At 36.1% G+C, this 21,511-nt stretch overlaps 1 protein-coding gene across 6 annotated transcripts in view; it reads left to right on the forward strand.

Moving 5' to 3' along the window:
- Window positions 1-21,511, forward strand: part of LOC112980274 (cotranscriptional regulator ARB2A homolog) — a 275,231-nt gene that overhangs the window by 44,391 nt on the left and 209,329 nt on the right. For 4 of the 6 annotated variants that reach the window (XM_064499853.1, XM_064499851.1, XM_064499852.1 and 1 more), the window contains 2 exons: window positions 8,722-8,787; window positions 16,323-16,514. The exons of 1 other annotated variant lie outside the window; for it this stretch is intronic. In XM_064499853.1, coding sequence (XP_064355923.1) covers window positions 8,722-8,787; window positions 16,323-16,514 — 258 coding nt within the window. The remainder of the gene's footprint in view (window positions 1-8,721; window positions 8,788-16,322; window positions 16,515-21,511) is intronic. One more of the 6 variants, XM_064499855.1, reaches the window with a different exon arrangement.

Here is a 21,511-nt window from a genome sequence, read left to right on the forward strand (position 1 = left end):
TTAAACCTTCAGTCCATCTGTGAATATTTATCTGGTCATTTCTGCTGAGGAATCAAAGGTGGTGAAATGAGATGCTTGACACATCACTGCCTTTTTGTGTGTGACTACAAAAGCTGGGAGACTTTAGCTATGTTAATCTGGTATGTCATTTGGGTTTGGGATGGATTTTTAACCTTGCAAAACTGCATAGTAGCACCTCTCCACCTAAACTACAATTTTTTCATTAACAGTTGGAATCAAACCTGCTGTTGTTCTGTCTTCCAGATACCTTTTCATAAGTCATCTCTAATATGAAATTTAAGATAATAAGCTAAACTTTTAGTTCTTGAATTGGAATTTTAAAACATGCTTATGAGCCTTATTTATATTTGTTCCCCAGTCAAGCTTTTGGGAGGATTTAGTGTATTTGTTTTGCAATCTTCTCATCCTTTTGTTTCTTAGCTTAGCTTGGGGATAGAAGTCATGTTTTCTACTGATGTTGGATTGCTTCTAGCACAGGGTGCGTGACTGAAGCCTCTGCTTAGTACTGGCACATATACATGTATATATTTAAAAACAATTGAGAATTTCTGTAAGATTTGCTACATAATTAAGCAGTTTCTGAAGCCACATAATTGTCAAGCTGTTTATAAAATAAGACATGCTTTTTTTGAAAAGAACAAAAACAAATAAACAAAAATAAACAAAAAATAAACCAACAGGTGTCAGCAAAGACCATGTTAACAAAACGTTGGGTCAGATCACATCAACAGTGTATGCAGCATTCATGACAAATCCGTGTTGTTTTTCATTTAATTCTCTCAAAAGATCTTGAGATCCTGTTTGTGATCAGTCAACTCAGAATCCAGAATATCACACTGATGTGTTAGGATTGAATTGAATTGCTTTCAGTAGAAAAAGCAAGAAATCCCTTAGAGGTAATGTCAATTCGATCTTAATGAATTGTTCTCCCACACTATAATCCAAGTGAGGTCTTTTGTGGATTTTTAAAATGCCATTGATTTTTTTATTTTTTTTTTCCTTGCAGTGAACAGAGCCTTTAGAAAGCCCATTCAGCTTTCAGGATTTCTTTGTTCTGGTGTGGTGGTGGTGGTAGGTTTTTTTGTTTGTCCCAGTTCTTAGGTAAGTCTGTGTCCAAGAGCAGTATGTCAAAAAGTTCCTTTGCATCTCTCATTGTTACTTATTGGCAGGTTTGTCACTTGAGGGTCAAAATAAAGCTCATTCAACCAAGGCTATGGCAGCCACAGTAGCAAGCCTCGGGTCAGTCCCACCACTTGAGATTTGCCGCAGGGCAGTCAGTTGGAATTCATTTTGCATTTTTTCACTAGGCATTATTGTCCTGACACTGCAAAGGGAAAAAAGCTTGTGGGTATATTATAAAGGTAGCTTCCTTTTAATGCTTATTTTCTCTTTTTGCCCTTATAGTGATTCTTATCAGTGAGAAGATAAATCTTATAAAACAAAAAAATCCATTACTCATGATAGTATTGCTACTAGTGGTTTAAACTTGCTTACTTTTTAGATTTAGTGATAAAACACCCAACCTGAGTGCACTGCCTTGAAGTCCCTAGAATATTGCTAATAGTGCTGAGGGTCCTAATTTCTTAGGCTGAATTAAAATTATTTGAAAATAGTATTCTTTCTAGACCTGCGAGTGATCTATTTTTGTGGAAGTTAGATTCCAGAAGACTGTAAGTTCTTATGCCAGGGCTGAACTGATAGCTGGAAACATTTGCGAGGGTTGGGGAGCTGACAGTGATTCTGTTGCTGTACTGTGCAGAGTTAGGTAGGAGAGTGTGTACTACTTTGGAAAAAAGAATACACAGGCAAGTGACATTGATTTTGTTATGTAAGTAGAATTGTCAGACAAACTGGTAATGTCGAGCAGTTACACATTTTAAATGTAATTCTCTCACAGGAACTGACAAGAGACTAATCATGGAGATTGAATTACCTCCATGCATTCTCTAAAGAAAAAAAAAAACTTGCATTTCCCTTCAACTCAAAGCATAGTAAATCATATCCAAATGAGTTATTGCAGTAGTAGAGATGGTGAGACGTCAGTATTTTGAGCAAATCTTTGTCCGGAGTATTTTCAATTTAATTTTATTTCCCTTCTCTTTTTCTAGCTTTGTGCCTGTACAATAAGTTTATATAGGAGATTAAATTGAGTTTAAAGTATGTTTAAGCCATAAGGTTAATAGAGGAATGGCAACTGCAGGAGGAATATGCTTAGCCTTGCTTATGATATGACTTATGAGTAAACAGGAGGTCAGGCAAGAGGGGAAAATGCCACAGCATGTACGTTTTGTCTTGATTTTAAATTTAATATCTATCTGAGTCTGAAAAATCTGGCTACTAACAAAAAGTTACAAATAAAATTATGGCCCTTGTATTCTCTTATTCCCTGCACATATAGGTACTTCAAGAACTTTCTTTAAAAAAATCAGTGAAAACAGCAATATGCTAAGGTATTTAAGGAATGTTGTTTTATGGATTCAATCCATAAAAAAAGAAAAAAAAATCCATCTTTGGAGGCAGAAGCTTCCTATCCACTGAATAAGTGTATCATTGCCAATATAGCTCATCCCTGATGTAATGTAGTCTCTGTTAATTTTGAGAGGGTAGTTCAGTCTCCTTTCTCATTTAGCCCTTGGAGTAGCAAAAAGTAGAACAAGGGTGGTAATTGTGGTGATAGGGTTCTGCTTGTAATTTGAACAGCTGTGAATGGGGAACATGACAAAGATGGATTAGTTTATCTTTGAGTTCCCTGTGTGGGAAATCTCAGATCCACCTAGCTGGATCTGGCCCACAAGAAGAATTGATTTAACCAGTAGTTTGTTCTCTTTCCTTTTTTTTTTTTTTTCCTCCAGAAGTCTTTTAGAATTGTGTAGAACAGGCAGTGGTGTGGACAACTTGTTTTGACAGCTGGCTCTGATGCCCTCTTTCCAATGGTCTTGTAATCTGTCTTCTGTCACATGACTGGTTGTAATGTCAGATAGTCATATGTGTTTTATCCTTTATCATGTCACATGTGCTTTATTCTTTATCATGTGTTAACTATACACTGGCCATATGATGGGGTTGTTGGCATTTTGGTCATGAGGGATACACATATGGGAAAAGAGAGCGACATGTGGCATTTGATTGTGTTCAAAGGGTCTTTGTGGTTTGCCGAAGGGTTCCTCACATCTGCCATGAATCCATGAACAGTTGTGGAGTGGCAATGATTTCCAGTAACTACTGATAGATGCTGGTTTAGAAGGGAAAGGCCCCAAACCATGCAGGCTCATACCTTTTCTTTAATGTATTTTTAGCAGTGGATTCACTTGGAAAACATTTTGCGAGTCTGGGAAAGTAGTTTATCTATTTCTTTTTTTCTTCTCTGCAAGAGGTTTGCTGTCCTGTTCTTATACTTAGTGTAGTGATGGGTAGAGTTAGCCGTGGTTGATTTTGAAAGTGGGAATACGCACAAGGGAAAAGAGAATTCTGAGAACTTGGGTTGTAAAGCACAGCAGGGAAGGGGCTTGACTAGCAAGGCTCAGTGCACTTCATTGCATCCCAGCATGGGTTTTGATGTGGTATATACTGAAACAGCTCCTCTGGATTAGAATGTAGGTGCTATAAAACAAGTCATTGAGTTGTGATCTATTATCTGTATACCTGGCTATCTGTATTATGGAAAAGTTCAGCAGTGGGTCAGCTACAGTTCTGTTTTTCCTCATGTGTCATTCAGGCGCTTGAAATTTTTGGTATGTGTTGAACCATTTCATTTCTTAGAAACTTAGCATTTGGGGGTTCTTATTTTAAAATGAGTTATTTCAGAGTTGTCGTCTTGCTTTGCGGGCATGCTTTTGGTTGTCTTTTTTTCAGCCTTTCACTATTTAAAGCCCTCCCATACTTACTGCATCTATTTCTGCAGTGCAGAGTTTCCTTGTATTTGTCTCCACTTATAATCATGCTTAGGCTTCAGTAGTTCAAGATCTTTGTAACTTTAAACATATGAGTAGTCTCAATGGCTCTTAGTCTTTAATTTCTATTTTGGCATATTGTATGGCAGTACTGATCTTTTGAACACTTGGCTTCAGGAGGGTGGATTGCACATATTTTACAAATTATGCTGCTAATAGAATTTTTCAATATTTTTTAATAACTGAAAACAGTCCTTAAAGAAGTCCTATATATGACCAATAGAATCTTAGAAGAACACAGATGATACTAAGTCAGAACTTTAACAATTAATGTGTACTAGAATCATGTTTCCATCTGCAGTTTCAATTTTGCCCCGTAGACTGTATGGAGCATTATAGTCTCAGCCACCGTTGTACAGGATATTTAGCAATGCAAGGGTAAGATCTCAGTTCTGTCTAAAAATAAGATAATGTTTTGGGGTTTCTTTTTCTTTTTATCGTCTTCTGTCTCTGTCTCTATCCTCTACTGTCCATTGCAGTCATCAAATTTAATTATCCCGTAATCAAAAATAGTCCTTTTTGGATCTGTATTATGGGACCGAATTAAATTTCTCTGAGTTGGGTAACCTTAATTCTGATGTTTCCTAACTGCTAGTATTTAATGTGGCATCCTTGATGTCTTTTATTTAATCCTCTTAGAAATATATTAAATTGTACTGTTCGTGACATAGGTCTATCGCCCAATTATCCATAAGACTTCTTGAACTTTAAAGACATCATGTTTGGGGCCACTAGTACTTTGGAAAAGCACTTCTGAAGGTATTTGCATTGTTTATATCCTGCTTAAGTTGGGAGACTGACCTTTTTTTGGCTCCTCAGAAGGGCAATGAGAGCACTGAAGTTAGGTTCCTGTCCTGAACCATATATACTCCTGCTCTCCTCGTTTACAATATATGAAGGAAAAGTGTTGCAAGAAAATGATAGCAGAAGTTAGGTACTCATATTTTTAGTGTGCCTAAAGGATACTGATAGTTGCTGTTGTGATTGATTGAGAAGCATTCCCCTCGGTTGTGGTCTCTGCTCCCAGCAGCCTGTCTTCATTCTAGGAATTTGTCTAGTCTCACGAAAGTAAGAGAAACTGTGACTCCATTTAGGACTGAAAATCCACAGGCTTGCAGAAAATAGGAGTGTGACTCCTCAGAGCACTGAAAGAAAATTGAAACATAAGCTGTTTAGCTTTCTTCTCAAGAGTACCATTTTGTGCTGGGAAGAAAGTTTCTCCTATCTTGCACTTCGAATACAAACTTTTGGGGGACTGTGAGTGTTGGGCTAATCACTTTTTTGTGACTGGGAAGGAATTTCTCCCTTGCTATCAGAATAAGTGATGAGAGGCATGATTTTTTTTCCCTCCTAGTTCTCACAGCAGGCATAAGAATACCTTGAAAGTGCTTAGTTCACGTACTTCCCCGTTTCGGTTGTGTTTTCCTGATAGACTGCAGTTGGAAGTGAATGAAGAGAAGATATGTCATTAAAATGGGGTTGGAGTTCCCAGTGTCTCGTAGAAGAAGTAGAGAACTGTCTTTTTTCCTCCTTTCTTCATCACACCATTGATTTCACGTGTTTTGGGCAAGCCTTACTGTTGTGCTTTTTCCTTTGCTTTCCCTTTGCAGACATGCATGCTGCCTGCTCACAAGTAGCTTTATTTATTGCCTCGAATTACTGCAGCACACTGCTTGCAGTGTTGGCACACCTCACAAGTTGGAATCGCCTTAGAAAAAGCAAAAATATCACAGGTTAATATGAATAGGCAAGAATAGGGCTGCCCTCTAGCAGGTGTCACGGCTTGCCATGAGAATGACCCATGCTGGATAAATTATTGCTAGGTATTTCCAGATGAGTTGGTAACATTAGGCTGGAAGGAACAGCCTGAGTCATTGAATACCTGCAGTCGCAAGCAACCATATGACAGATGTTTAGTCAAGGAGAGTTCATAGAGCATAACCTTATTCACCTTCTCCTTCAAGAAGTCACAAGACACTTTTCAAAATCTTACAACAATTTTCAGATCTTAAGGATAAAGTACCAGAATTCACAAGCTAATAATATTACCTAAAGAAGTTGTGGCTATTTAAATTGCATTCCTCATGTGTGGGACATAGGTTTCTGATGGAAAGTCTAATTATCACTATATAAATAACATACCACACTTTCCCTCTCTTTTGAATACCAATAGAAAAGAAAGTTTTACATTTTTTGCACTTTCAATGTTTCAAAATTTCATATCATCCACAAAAATCTAAGTAATTGACAGTAGAAGATCCCAAAAGTAATTTTCAGCATTTTCAGTACTTGCAGCCATGTTCCTTGGTAGGACAAATTTATATAGATTTTCCAGACACATGCCATGATAAATGCAGTAAATCTGGCCGTTATTATGTTATTTTCAATTATGGGAATATATGATATCCCTGAACTTGTTGATCTATTGCCAAAAAAAACCTGGGGATCTTACGTAAACAGGGGCAGTTTACAGCAGTTTTTGTTCTACTATGTCTCAGCCTTGGAGACTGACGAAGTGCTGAGCTGCCTGAGATTCAGAATATCACCCTTTCCCCTTTGCATCAGAGAATCCTACCTATTTTATCTTTCTTCATGTTTTCTCATATTAAAAGCATTCATTAGGTTAAGTTTTCGCTGTACTGTAGAGTGCTCTAGTGATTTAACAATCCCAGTTTTTAAGGCTGATACCATAAGTGCATAAAGACCCACTTAGAATCAGAGCCCCATTGAACCAGGCTCTGTAAAAAATGAGTAAAGGTTTACTTCTGCCTTGAAGAGGTCACAATCTAAATAGATAAGAGAGATTAGAAGTAGATGCAAACACATAGCTGAGGAATAAAAGGTAGATTTTTGCAAGCAGTGTCTGATATATATATATATTTTCTTCATAGCAATTTTTTTCTCTTCCAAGTGTTGTTTTAATATTTTTGGAGGTTGGTACATGCCGGGATTTAAAGTGAAAAATAAAATCTCTATGTTTGAGGCCATATTATCATTATACTCATTTTAATGTCTGTACAACATCAGCATCTGAGACTGCAGGAACTTAACTGCTTTACTTGTTGGCATTATACTGAAGTTGATTTCGGTGAACCATAAAAAGTTTGGCCCTGAAGGTAAAATTACACTGTATGCATGTTCCTAACATACTGCTTTGGGGATAAACATGTCTTAAATCAACTCATCGCTTACAGCTAAATTCCCTCTCCAAATGCAGTTTCCCTGTAGATACTAATGTTCAGTAAGAGTGATTTTTTTCAAAACCATAAAGTTTTTTGAACATAATTCTATCAATAAACATATTTGAGCAGGGTAGCAAAAAACTTACATATTTCTAATAAAGATTTTTGTCTTTTGTGAAATGTGTGTTTGTGTGTGGGGGGGGCTTTTTTAATTAGCTTTCATCAGTACTTTTAATTTGTTCAGATATGTTCCAAACACTTGCATATTGCGTTTGCTCACATGTACATAATGAAAACTTTTGGACTTCATTGAAACTTTATTTGGTAATTGTGCATTTAGAAAATTAAAATTGAAGTTTATGATACCCTGGCTTCTACTTGCTCAGTTCATAGTGTGTCGTTAAGATGCCATCACTTGAGAGCTTTGTTACAGCAACGTTTCTGTTGCGGCTTAATATGCTGCGGGTTCAGCTGGCTGTTATTGTGGCCTTGAGGGGTTGGACTAAAGAATACCGGCTGAGTTGTACCTAGATATTCTTAGATTAATATTTCAGGACTTAGATCTTGTCCTGTCTGGAATTTAAGCATAGTTCCCCAAGCTTTAAAGGGAAGGCAAGCACTGTTTGAGGCTCTTAATGAGCACTTTTTTCCTTTTTGATTTGCCATTTTTTCTTTTACTTCTGTGAAGCCAATGAAACCTAGGCAGTTACTTCCAAACCATTTTTACAACCCCATATGGACAAAGCACGTTAGTTTGTTCTACAACTTAATTCTCAAATTAATAATAGTTAGAAAGTTCTTCCATCTGCATCTCCATTTTCTTAGACTATATAAAGGTGAAAAAAATTTCTTTAGATATTGGGAATGCTTCTGAAGTGCAAACAACTTTTGTTATGTCTGAGACAGCAACTGTTTGGTTGTGACTAGGTTGATTTTTTGATCGCTCTTTGAAAAATGTCCTTTTGTTTCAGACCTAAAATTTCAATTTTATTTCTACATAGAGACAAGAGATTTAAACTCCCCCATACTGGGGAATCAGTCAGGGATTTTTTTCTATTTAGAACACCTTTGACCCACCTCTCTGCTGTTCAGTGAATAGAAATGGCAATGCAACTTGTGCTTAGGGTGACTAAAGATCTGCTCTCCGCATAGCTCATGAAGTGAACCTGCAGGGGAGAGGGTTTTGGGAGTCCTGCTTATGGAAAAAATGCTTTTAAAGTATTTCTTTGCAAAAAAATGAGCCTTTCTTTTACCCCTGAGTATATATTAATTGGTTATAATCCTTAGTTTTGAGGCACATAATTATTCACACAGCAGCAGGTGATGGATTCACAGGTACAGTTCCTATTTCTTTGTAGTGGCAAGCAGCCTTTTCTGAGGGACAGAGTGCACCCTTTCACATGAGGCTCTAAATTCTATAATTAGTTGTATAGTGAAGACTTAGATATATAGCAAAACATACACAAGTTTAACCACTTGCCTGTAAGTCTTCTGACTGGATATGCCATTACTATAAGCAGCCTAATTTCTGTTTGCTTTTCTGTTTTTTTATTTTTTTTTTCTTCCAGATCATTACTAAATATGTTTATGGACTACTGGAAAAGGAATGCCACTTGAAAAAAGTAACTCTCCCAGTAAGTGTAAATTTTTTCATAGCTGTTGTTCTGTTGGCTCTGTAAAATGCGTGATCCCTACTTTGAGGAGACTGTGGTCCAGTGTTCAGATAAAGACAAGCTGTGCTCAGGCTCCATGGAAGGTATTGTCTCAGAGCACTGGCTTCACATGCAGTGTGTGCGTGCATCTGTACAAATGGTTCTGCCTGACTTCTGGTGTATGTGATTTCTTCAGCTTAGCATTCCTAGCTTGCCAGATGTCAGAATTTTCAAAATGCGGTATTTTTGGTAGAGAAACTGTAAGTCTTCTCAGAAAGTATTTACAAATGTTCTGAGACCTTTACAGCTGGGTTTAGAGAACTAAAGACAGGTGTCTTTACAAGCAGAGGAATAAGCTCAAAGTAGAGTCTGAATCAACTACCCCAAATCTTTTTAAAGCACATTTGAAGAGTAGGTTTTTCAGTAACTTGTGACATATATATATATATATTTATGTAGGATAAGGTATAGGTGTCGATTAGTGGAAATACTTGATCAATCCTTAGAAGTGATGTAGGACTCCAGAAAATACAGATGTGAAATATTTCTGTCTATCATTATATGGGATATCACATATTGATATCATGTATGATCATGTATTTTTATATTCTATGGGAAGACACTAGTGGCTGCTCTGTGCGGGTTTTCTAGCACTGTTATAAAGGATTCTTAGGGTCTTTGAGAAGCTTTTATGCTACTACTGTTCTCAGCAGGCCATGATATTCAGTAGAGGAAAATCCATTTGGGCTAAGCTTTGACAATTCTGTAAAGTTTTCAAATTCCCATTTCCAATCCCTAACTGTTGTTGTTTAGGGAATGTTTTGATAACCTGCCCAAACTACTGAGTACTTCCTGGGCAGGCCTTACCACTGTCACGTCACCAGGGCAGAAGAGGCTGTGCTGGGAACTCTGAGGAGCTGTCAGGGGAGAACAGCAGTTGCACGTGGCATTCGCAGTTCTCAAAGGACGTATGCTGCACAATTGCCCCTGACTATGTGGGGACTCCAGCCGAGAAAGCATTGCCTTGCTTAGATTTCTCTCTGCAGATGGAGAAATGGATTGCATTGTGACCACAGTTCGCATGATGCAACGTGTGATGAGCTCTCTGTAGCTTGTTTGCACGGTAGGTTTTCTTTCTGCGGGGAGTTTTAGTCCAGGGAGTGCTTCTGTGTCCCAGACAGATAATATGTTTAAAGAAAAAAATATGCTTATCCCTCAAGCAATGTTACATGCTCCCTGTAAAACTAGGAAGCTGTCATTTTTAAACTTCCAAGTGCCCAAATTTTGAGGCTATAGAACTTTCTTTGAGTCTCCTTTTTATCAAAATATGCATGTACATAATGCAGTATTTAGGCTAAGTTATTAATTTCAAACAAATGAAGATATAAACACAATTGGAATAGGTATTACCATATTTCCATCACCTTTCTTGCACACACTTGGGGACTCTTCTCCTCAGCTCTGAGATAGATTTGGGTGTCTGAGTTGGGAGAAGAAGGGCCCACCCTGTCTAGCTCCTGCTGTTGTGCTAATCGTTATTTACTCATGTTTATAAATTGTGTAGTAAGCACTGATGTACTGATCAAGTTTGTCAGTAGTACAGTTAAGCTGTTCTCAGACATATTACCTCCATCTTCTGCAAAAATGTCATAATTGCATTTTGGAGCAGATACTCTGAAAGTATACGCAACTGTTTAATTCTGAGCAGTGTGGAAAATTTGGTATAAGGTATGGACACCATTCTATAATAATGACTGTTACATCACTCACCACAGCAGAAAATAGTTTATGAAGAGGTCTATAAAAAATGAGATAAATGTAAAAGAGTAGGTAGAAGTTGAAAAAATGAAAGCTATATAAAGACCATCTTTAAAACCCCACTCAACAGACTCCCAAGTAATAACACAAAAAAACCCTGGTTTAAAATAGTTAAGGAGGCTAATAGGAGCAATAAGACAGCTTTTAGCAAGAGTAAATCCAGTGCAAGCAAGGGAAAAAGAAAAGAGTATAAGCTCTGGCAAGTTAGGTATAAACTAAGATCTCCCAAAACTGAATCTGAGGAGGAACTTGTTGCAGTTGTAAAGCCTAATAATGAATTGGAGAGTTTGATGGGGCTGATGGATGATTGGGGTGCAGAAGGAATGCTCAGAGAAAAAAAGGTCAAATAAGAAAAACTAAAATTATTATTTCCAATATCCTTTGTTCCAGAGGCTTTTTTTTTTTTTAATGGGATATAATTCTGAGGAATTATCTCAAATTGACATATCAGGAGAGGGGATCTTGGAACAAACTGGTGTAACGTGCAATAGTCAATTTCCAAGATGAGGTGGTTTTTAATCCCAGGGTTCTGAAAGAAGCCAAATATGAAGCTACAGAGCAACCAGCTACGACGTAACTTTCTGCTTAAATCAGCATTTTTACATCAGAGAAATAGAAAAGGAGTAAATGCAATAATAGACTTTGAAGGGGCTCCAGGAGCGATTCACAGAACTACGTTATCAGGAAGTCTGACCTCTGTACCAAGCAAATTAGTAAAAACTATGATAAAATAGTTCCAACAAATAGGCTTCCAACATGCTGTCTACAGGCTTACTAAATTCTTTTCTAAATCTATACTGTCGTGGGATGAGAGGAAGGAGTCCCCTTATGAATTAATAATTCGTTGAAAGAAAAAAAAGTGTTCATATTTTATAGCTGAAAGAAGTTGTTACCGGTGCAGTGTTATTAAGGTCGGCACTGACGTACTTGTTAATAAAGGAAAAAAGGGATCAATAGAAGGTAACAGAGTTTGCTGATTCTTCTAAAATAGTTTGGAATACTTAAATCTAAAGCTGATTGTGATGAGTTTTGGAATTATTTTATGATGCTGAATGATTGGATGATAAAATGACATATGAGATTCAGTTTTGATAAATGTGAAATTATGGGGGAAATAACTCACTGTTAATACAGTAATGGGCCCTAAAAGAGCTGTTACTATTCAGGAAGGAGATCTTAGAGTGATTGTGAATATTTGTGAGAGAACATAACATCAGTTAGTGCTCAATGGCAGTCAAAAACCTCGAAGCAAATAGGGCTTTAGGAATTATTAAGTGTGGAGAGCAAAACAGAAAAACATTGTCATTCCACTTATTATGTGGGCCCCCATCTTGAACACTATGTGGAGTCTGGACACCATATCAAAAAGGATATGAAGAATTTGAAAAAAATACAGAGGAGAGTTGCAAGAATGATTACAGGCACAAAATGCTTTTCAGACAAAGATTAGACAGGAAGATTGTTCAGCTTGGAAAACAGATGACTGAGGAAGGAATATGACAAATTATAAAATCATGAAAGGTGTAGAGAAGATGAATAGGGAATGGTTATTCATTTTTTTCATAATACAGGAGCTAAGGGGCATCAAATTTAAATTATCAGGCAGGAGATCTCTAGTGAGAGGGAAGAAGTACTTTTTTCAGGTATGACCCAATTATATTGTGGAACTCATTGCCACAGAATACTATCAAGAAGAGAGGTACAAATGGATTTAGAAAAAACATTTGACAAAATTAAAGTGGGATAGGTCCACTGAACATGCATTATATATGCATGTCTGGATGTGAATTCTGGCTCAGGAAGCTCCAATGTTACTGGTTGCCAAAAACAGAAAGGAATCACCCCATATCCAGCCTGTTCTCAGACTGTTCCCCTAAGCAATCTGCCATTTGTCAGAAACAGGATCCTGGGACCTATAATCTGACCAGTGTGGCTATTCTTGTGTATGGCCTTATATAAACGCATTACAAAATAAACAGGGAAACTTGGTGTATCAGTCTTCCTTTTTCTGTCAGTTGATCATGAAATTGATAGGGTGCATAATAATGCTTGAATACATGAATTGTGTTTCAGGACTGTATTAAAGGGGGGGGGGGGTTCCTGAGGTTTTTGATTGTTGCCTCCCCACCCCCAGCATGATTTTAGTAATATACTGAAACCCAATGCATCCAAGGTTTAAGATCACAGCATTGCAAGTTCTCTCATCTTTCTTAGTTTCCACCTCTTGTGCAAAAATCCAGCTCTGCTGTCTCTATTTTGAGTTCTCAGGTTGCAGCTTCAGTTTGGCCACAAAAATTTATAAATTTCTTTTCAGGTATAAAATCAAAGAGCTTCAGCTATAAAATCAGGAAAGCTTGCCTATTACTTTAGTATGTTAGCATCTATGACAAAATATGAATCCAAATCTTTTTTCCTACAAGGAGGCTTAGATGTGTATTGTGTTATTGTTAGCGTAAAGTATTGTAGTTCTCTTGATGTTCAACATCTGATAGTCAACTTGAAAATTTAAATGAAGAGACTCATATTCAGGGAGAAGCAGTTCAATTATTTCTTTTAAATTTCTCATTTTGTGCTCCACTGAAGGTTATATTATTAATATAAAGAAGACTGCAATTTCTTTTTATCTTGATGAAGCCTCTATATTTCTCTGTTTTTAATGGTATAATCAGTGATTGATCTTTGCTGTTCTTTAGCTGTCGAGGACAAACAGAGGGTGCTTCTGAATTAAATGCATCTTTCACAGATTCTAGGAAGGCCTGAAATGGAAGTTTAAATAATTATTAACACATTTTATTCACGATGGCACTAAAAGGTCTCACTTTGCAGAATCTTCTAACTTATCAATGCTTTGCTCTTTCACTTCAATAGTTTAAACTTCATTCAGTAGTTCTCTTGGTCTGCTAGAAAGCCAAGAACTACTTTTCGTTGAGAAACAGTAGTCCCTTATCTCCACTGCTTATCCCTCTTGGCTATTTTGCCACAAAAATTCCATCTGTTTTAGGTGTGTTGAGTTAACTGTGGTAATCACTAAATGCTAATTAGTTGTTTGTAACATTGATCAGCAGTTTTCATTTTTTTACTATTTTGAGAGAAAAATTGTAAATCAGGATATTCAGTGTTGTGAACACTGTAACATAAATGAGTTAGAAAGCTTTGTATAGAATCATGTAACAGAAAATTTTTTTCTGTCTCCAGAAGCAAACGGGCAGTTTTCTCCCTCCACAAGCTTCTCATAATTCTGATCTTTTTGAGTCTTTTCAATATCCCATTTACTTGCCATGCTCTTTCTTCCACTCACAACATTGAGTTACACTCATTTCACCTGTTTGCGAGGTCCAGACTCCTGATTTTTACTGTTTCTTAACTGGAATAAGACAAACATTAGTTTTTATGTTTCCCTTTAAAATCTTAAAGTTCAATCTTAAAGTTTAAAACTTCCAATGTACAAAATAAGACTGCTAGAACCCAGTCACATTTTGTGCATTTTGGGCTAGTAGTAGCTAAAATTGTATCATAAAATCCACATGGTAGCATGAACATGAGATTAAGATAAGGTTTCAAGTATACTTTGATGGTGCCTTATATACTGATAACAACTATGCAAAATACTAATTAGTATGCTGTTAAAGTATGATATAGATTGGTCATGTGACAGCTCATGAACATCTGAGATGGATCTTACAGAAAAATTAATTCACTATTTGGAAACCTTAGGAATTTCATAATGTCTGTAGAGTGCATAACTCATCAGAGGATTGATCATAATTGTAGGCATTCATAAAACTTAGGGTATAGTTGTACATTGGAAAAATAAACCTGAGAAAAGGAAGATTAAACTTTGTATCTTCTTTGGTACATTATCAACAGATTTTAGATTGATTTGACATTGCTTGCTACAAATTATTGGAAGACTGTTATCTCACATGAATAACAATGTTGAATCAAATTGTTAATGTATCTAATTGAAGTTCAGCATTTTACTGAATATATGCAATTTGTATTTAAACAAAGGATCAGAGATAAGTGTTCATGAGTAGGTCCAGAACGGAAAATTGTTAATAAATATAAATTATTTTGTGTGATCTCAGTATGTCTAGCACTAAATGGTATTCTACATTGATTTGTCAATAAAGTGAGGTTGTGCACAAGAGTGACCTTTATGTGCATTCTTTAGTGAAAGCTTGATTTAATGAATTACTACTGTTAGAAGATAAATTGGCTTGAAGAAAAGTTTCCAAATGTAATTAAGTTGAGGAAGGGAATGAAGGGTTATTTTTTTCTTTTATCAGCTTGGTAGATATTTTTAACTGTTTTAAATTAACGTATTTGCAGGAGTGTGAACTAGTTATAATGTGTCTTCTAGTACATATGATTACTAAGTGCTAGTATTTCCTGTATTAAAATTTAATTTTTAAAAATTAGTTTTTAAAATAGTAAAATGTACAGCTAAATTATATTTTTATCTGAAAAATGAATTTGCAGTGTTTTTTCTTAATTATAGCATTGTAAGTGTTCAGTTTATGTGCAAAACTGAATTACATCTCATGAAGTACTGTTTGCGATTTAAAGTTGTCCAAATTTTTGTATGTCTACTACTGTTAGTTTTAAGGTATCGATACAGCTATTTCAGACGTGGCAACATGATCTGACTGTATCCCCAGTGTGGTACCTGATATGATCAAATGAGCATTATTCCACTTAGGAAATCTTTTTGTTCAAGTAGCGTCATTGACTTCATTTAAACAAAACAAAAACAAACAAACAGAAAAAAAGGAGGTAAGACTTACTTACATTTAAGAAGTCCAAAAGCTGAACATTTGCCTACTCTTTCTTTTTTTCCGTTTAATTCAAATGTGAGAAAAGAAAAAAGGGCTAGATAGGCTGTTTCTCCCTGCCTTTGCAGTGTTTAGACCAGAATAGTTTTTTTGCCTTGAGCCAGGTTTGCGAAACCAGGTACAGACCTTAAAATAAAACAAAACAAAACAGAAAAGAACTGTTTATTCTGTAGGATAAGGACAAAATTTAGAAGTAGATTATGACTTGCTGTGTATCAAAGCTGCTTTTGTTGATCTCTTTTGAAAGCAAAACAGCAAAGCATTGACCCTGGTGCAGAGCTCTTAGTGAAGCCATTATTTAGTCCAAAATTGCATTTTCTATATTTTATTAGGCCTATTCTATTAAATTTGTAGTGGACAAATTTACAGTACTGGTTCAGATGGAGCTTATTGGGTACTTATGTTGAGGTGGCTGAGATGGAACTTTTTTTTCACGTTATGTAAGACCTTTATGATTGCTTCAGGTGTATCAGAGGTGACAAATTACTTGGTTTTTCTTTTCCTCCCCAATTGTTCTTTTATGGACTTTCTTTTTGCCAGTAAATTTATGTAAACAACTTAAGTTTTAAATCTTTATCGTACTTTTTACCACTTCTGCTTGCTGTAGTAAATTTAAATCTCCCTTGGATAACTGTTCTGTATAACTAGTATATTTTTGTGTTTCAAGGTTACATTGTGCAGATATTAGGTTCTGCTTTATTTTTATTTAGCGCTGGGCATGCACTAGTCTATATAATGTACATACAAATAGATGTTAACCAGTGAAAATTTTGGTATCAGTTCTGATGGCTAACTTTATAACTACAGGTGTTCTTTCAAAAATGTTTATTGATGCATAAAAACGTGTATTGGTTATAATTGCAGGTAGATGCGACTGAGAGTGAACCAAAGAGTTTTATCTTTTTGAGTGAGGATGCATTAACAAATACAGACAAACTGTTGGTCCTAATTCATGGTAGCGGTGTTGTCAGAGCAGGTCAGTGGGCTAGGAGACTTATCATTAATGAGGATCTGGACAGTGGCACGCAGATACCATATATAAAGAGAGCTACTGAGGTAAGTGAAAGCGTATGTCTGTATGTTTGTGTGTGTGTGTGTATATGAAGATCTATATGTCTGTGATGTTTTTATTTGTTAATCAGTGTTCAGTGTTTCCCCATGTGTTCATTTTCTTCAGGAGGGAACGCTCGCTCCCCCCCCCCCCCGAACTTTTGTCAACTAGAAGCAAGTTCTTCTCTTGCAGTAAAAAAAAAAAATCTTAGTTGTATGTCATATTGTTTTGGCGGCACTGCCATGTAGTTTAATATGGCAGCTAATGTGACAAGAGCCCTTAACAGGAGATGAGACACAATAGAAGGCACTACAGAAATTTGTTATGATTTGAAGTGTTTTATTTTACATTTCATTAGATTTGTATGTATTCTCACTCAATGTCTGTTGTAATCTCATGATAACATGAGCTTTCATGATAACAGCAGGCTTTCTTATTAGGCTTGTACTGAATTTGTTAGAGGCACAGGCTTTTTCAGTTTTGCACTGAATAATGATTCATTCTGATTCACCTATCAATACTTGACAGTAGAAAACATTTACATTTTATGGACACTATCCATTTATATTTACATCTCTATGTCATGTTATGCTGTAATATGTAGTAACATGTGAGAGACAATGCCCAATTTGCGTAATATTTTTAACATTGTAACTTTGTAAGTATAATTCATCTCTTTCATCCTGTTACCTAAACGAAACTATCTGTAGCAAGCATTTGAAAAACCTATTTAAGATTCTCTATTTCTCCTGTTATATTCACCAAGTGAAGCTAATGCTTTAATATAAATATTGGTTTTGTCACTGTCAGTTATACGTGGTTTTCTAAATTAAGCTGAATTTTTTTTGCAGTAGCCTTTAACGTGCTCAGTATAGAAAATGGTTATCTTCAAACATTTTCTTTTTTTTCAATAAAGAAAGAAAACATTAAAACTTTGGGCAATTAAATTATTTTTGTTTTGTGTTATTCACTAACAAAGTAGCAGATTACAATTTGTGTAAAAAAAGAAACGAGGTCTTATGACAGTGATGCTTGTCTTTGTTTAGTACATTTTTAAATCAAGACTCAGAGGCAGATCCAAAAATACTTCAGCGTTATGAAGTATAATATGTGTATGGTAGGTGGAGTATATGAGATTAATTTCTAGAGTGCAAGTTCGCAAACTCTTCCCAAGAAAGCTGAGGAGCTGTAGCTACTTAAATTTTCATTGCAGTGCTGACATACCTACATTTTTGCCCTTTCCTAGAGATACTGGTGTCTTAGCTAACCAGAGAGGTTGAGCGTTTAAAATTGTTTGGGCTACAGTGCCTAAGCTGCCAGACCATCTTGAACAGAATCTTTTTAGGAGAGGAGAGTTGTAGCTTCTGTTTCCTGTTCTGTGTATATTTACTTATTTTATCCAGTGATTGTGTCAGCGTAACAGACTGCAGGCCTTTATTCCCTTGAGTATATATCCTTAAAAAAGGTTTTATATTTGTGCGTTTTTAAATGAAAAACACAAGAAAAAACCCTAAAGTTTTATGAGAAATATTTAAATAAATGCAGTAATCATTCAATCACATCAGGACATCAGACGTTATGCTCTTATCTTTTGATTTCCTTGTTTCTTAACATGGTTTTAAATTTATAGTTCTCTTTACTCCAGTAATTCCAGATACCATAAAAACCACAACTCTCTCTTTTTTTGTTGTTCATCTTAAAATTCTGGTAAATGCATTACATTGTTTAGAACACATACTATTTGCAATGGATCTTTTCATGTAAAGAAGACATTAGATAGTATTCAATTGTATTACAATAAATGTGTTGATTTTTTTGATATCTTGTAATCACTGCAGTGAGAATTACATCGTTAGATAAGACAACATTTTTACAGAAGTCCAGCCCCACTGAAGAAATTTGGACTCATTACATTATGACCAAAAGAAATAAAATAGGGATAGCTACATGCTCATATCATGTCGTCTTCATGTATGGGTTATGTAAGTTACTCAAGTACAGGAAATTATGGTAGAGTGAGTATAAGGACTTCAGTTTTAGTTAATGATAATTAAAAGCATATCTTTTTCTGGGTTTTATGGTGTTCAATCCACTAGTTGATTTAGGCATTTCCATCTCTTACAGAGTGAAAGTAACTAGCCTAGATGGCCTGAATGAAAATTGTCATAACTTCTCATACTATGTTGCCAGTTTGAATTATGGAATTATTTTCTGTGATCTTCCACTGTTTCTTCTAAGAAGAGGTCTCATCCTTGAATGATATCAGAATACCTTATTAAAGCGTAAGATTACAGTGCTGATGACAGAAGAACATGGTGGGGTTTTTTTGGTTTTTTTTTGGTTTTTTTTTTTTTTTTAGTACACTGTGTGAATTTGAAGTGGATAATAGTATCCAGGATTTGAAAAATCCACCGATCTGTTGGGAGGGTGAACTTATATGCAGGTCACTTTAAACAGCTTCTGCAGATTAGGTTTTCATTTGTAAAAACAAAAAATAATTTGGAACAGTAGTATTAAATGTCTTTTGTGTAGAAACTAGTTCAAGTATCTTTCTCAACTTGCAGGCATTTCCAACACTGCTGCTTTCCTTAAAATAAACAAGCAAAAAAAAACCCTCTAGGTAGGTCAAAACCATATGATTTTCTCTGCTACTTTTCAATGTGGAGAGCAATGAAACTATCACAAGTACGTTTCCATTCATTCCTTGGAAAAATGGAAAAACAACAGGGCCGCGCAAACTGGAGGTATCACTAGAGAGGAGATGGACGCAGCAGCTGGACAGTGAATTTAGCAGAAAGTAGTGATACTGCTGTCCTAACCAGGAAGCTAAGGGAAGAAAATACTGGAGAAAGTCTTTCTGTCCAGCACAGCACTTTAAAAAAAAAAAAAAAAGGGGGGGGGGGGGGGGAGGCGGGGGGCTTTTCTCTTACAGGGGTAGGAAATAAGAGGACAATTTATCTGGCTGCTAATGGCTTGGGGCTGATACACAGTAAAAAAAAAAAACAAGGAAAAACATCTTGGTAGTAATTCAAGTAGCTAGAAATGTGTTTTTCTTTTCATCTGGGTGGCTTCTGTAGGTAGTGCTCCTTCCTCCGTCTTTTATGTCAAACTGTATTTAGTAGATTCAAACTGTTGTGTAGTAGGTGGGAATATTGGGAATAGTTTACAAGATTTTATGTAAAGAAAGTAAAACTAATAGGTTAAATCAGAAATACGAAGTTTGATAGTGTGAAAGATTTTCTAAGAAATGTGAAGGAAAAAGATTACATACAAGAGACAAGATAGAGAACAGATTGTAAGAAAAGGAGGAGGGAGAAAAGTGTATAGAATGTGAGAGACAGAAATGTGTAAATACATTGAAACAGGGTAGGAAAAGATCTACTTTAGAAAAAAGCATAAAAAGGCAGATGTGATAATATAAAGCTTAAGAAAGGTAAGAAAGGCTTAATTAAAATTCTAACAAATGCATATCATAAACATATATTAAAAAGATGGCAGTTTGTTATAAATGCAGTACCAAATAAATATTATACGCTTACTTTGTTTTTTAAAAAGTTCTTTACAGAAGTAGCAGATAGACAGTTTTCACTGAAGTTGTCTTCATTGGGAAATACTGAGGTTTTGATAGGAACAGTCATCTTGAGATGCAAGAGACTGAAGTTCGAATCCTTTCTGTGGGGAAGGAGCAGATTATCTAATTCCACACTGAAGTTGCTCTACTTCTTAAAAATAAGTAAGTATTAATCAGAGCTGGAATTTTAATCTGAGTCTTTGACATTTTGAGTAAATGTTTCATTCACTGTCCATAGAGTCGATCTTTTTTCCCCTCACTTATTATCCAGTCGTATATGCCGTGACTGGAGCAGCTTCAGCATGAGATAACGGGAGACAGAAACAGATTCTTTAATTCAGTGGTGAGGGCATTTACTCAGGGTGTCACAAATCAAGGATTTAAGTTCCTGATTTTATTTAGGTAGTCCAGGGCTCCCTAATTCCACATGAGGACCTCAGCCATCAGCCTCTTTAGGAGTAGGTTATGAGTACCCTTTTCTGGTTTGTTAGTGAGTGATAACAGCATGGATGGTAATCTAAATATTCAGTTAGGAGATGTACAAACAATACCATATATATATAGTGAAGTGATACATATGAACAAGAGAGAAAGGATGCAAAAGTTGGCTGCTGCTTCATGCAATAGTGTTCCTTCTTTAATGGTTAGAGAAGTGGGTTCAGTGCTTTGAAGTGTGCTCAGTGTTAGGCAATGAGAAACTGCACTTGATCTCCTTAAGGAGGAATTTTGCTCCTTGGGGAACTGGGAGCTCAGCTCACCAAAGTTTGGACATTGAGAGGAATTTTGGAGTACTTTATCTTTGATACATTTCCTCTAGGGACTAAAGAGGACATCAGCTTACCACATTGCTTAATGCATGAGTACAAAGAAGCTGTTGGATGGTTTCTGTGTCTTTGGAAGCTCAATATATTTGTAACCCAGGAGAGCTGTGGTCCCAAGGATGCTAATAAAATTCAACCACAGCAACTGTCAGCGATCTGTTGGCGGAGGGGCCGGGGGGGTGTTGTTCTGGGGGGATTGGCTTCAAATTCAGCACTGTTTTACATGGCTTGGATTTTTTTATTGTTATTTGGAGAAAAATTGGTGCATGAAGTAGGGGTAATAGCACCCAAAGAGTAGCTTCCTCAAAAAACCTGGATGACTTTTTTTTGGAAGAAATGCAGCACAGAAACGTGAGTTTTCATGAACAGATAAAATATCTGGGGCTTACCTGACATACGCATCATCCCCAGAAACCTTTCTGCAGTGGCTGATAAGGTTTTCAGCTTCTGTTTTCCCTTGTGTTTATCCTGTATTTTTCACTGCATTCCCTTAACAACTTCCGTGTTGTTTAACCTAAGAATATTGTCTTTATTGACTCAGAGTAGTATCATTCATTTATATAAAACTGTGAGTGTGGTAATATTTACTCAGAATTGCAGAGGGTGGATA

This window comes from Dromaius novaehollandiae, chromosome W, assembly GCF_036370855.1.
Source record: "Dromaius novaehollandiae isolate bDroNov1 chromosome W, bDroNov1.hap1, whole genome shotgun sequence".
In the NCBI taxonomy this organism is placed as follows: Eukaryota; Metazoa; Chordata; class Aves; order Casuariiformes; family Dromaiidae; genus Dromaius; species Dromaius novaehollandiae.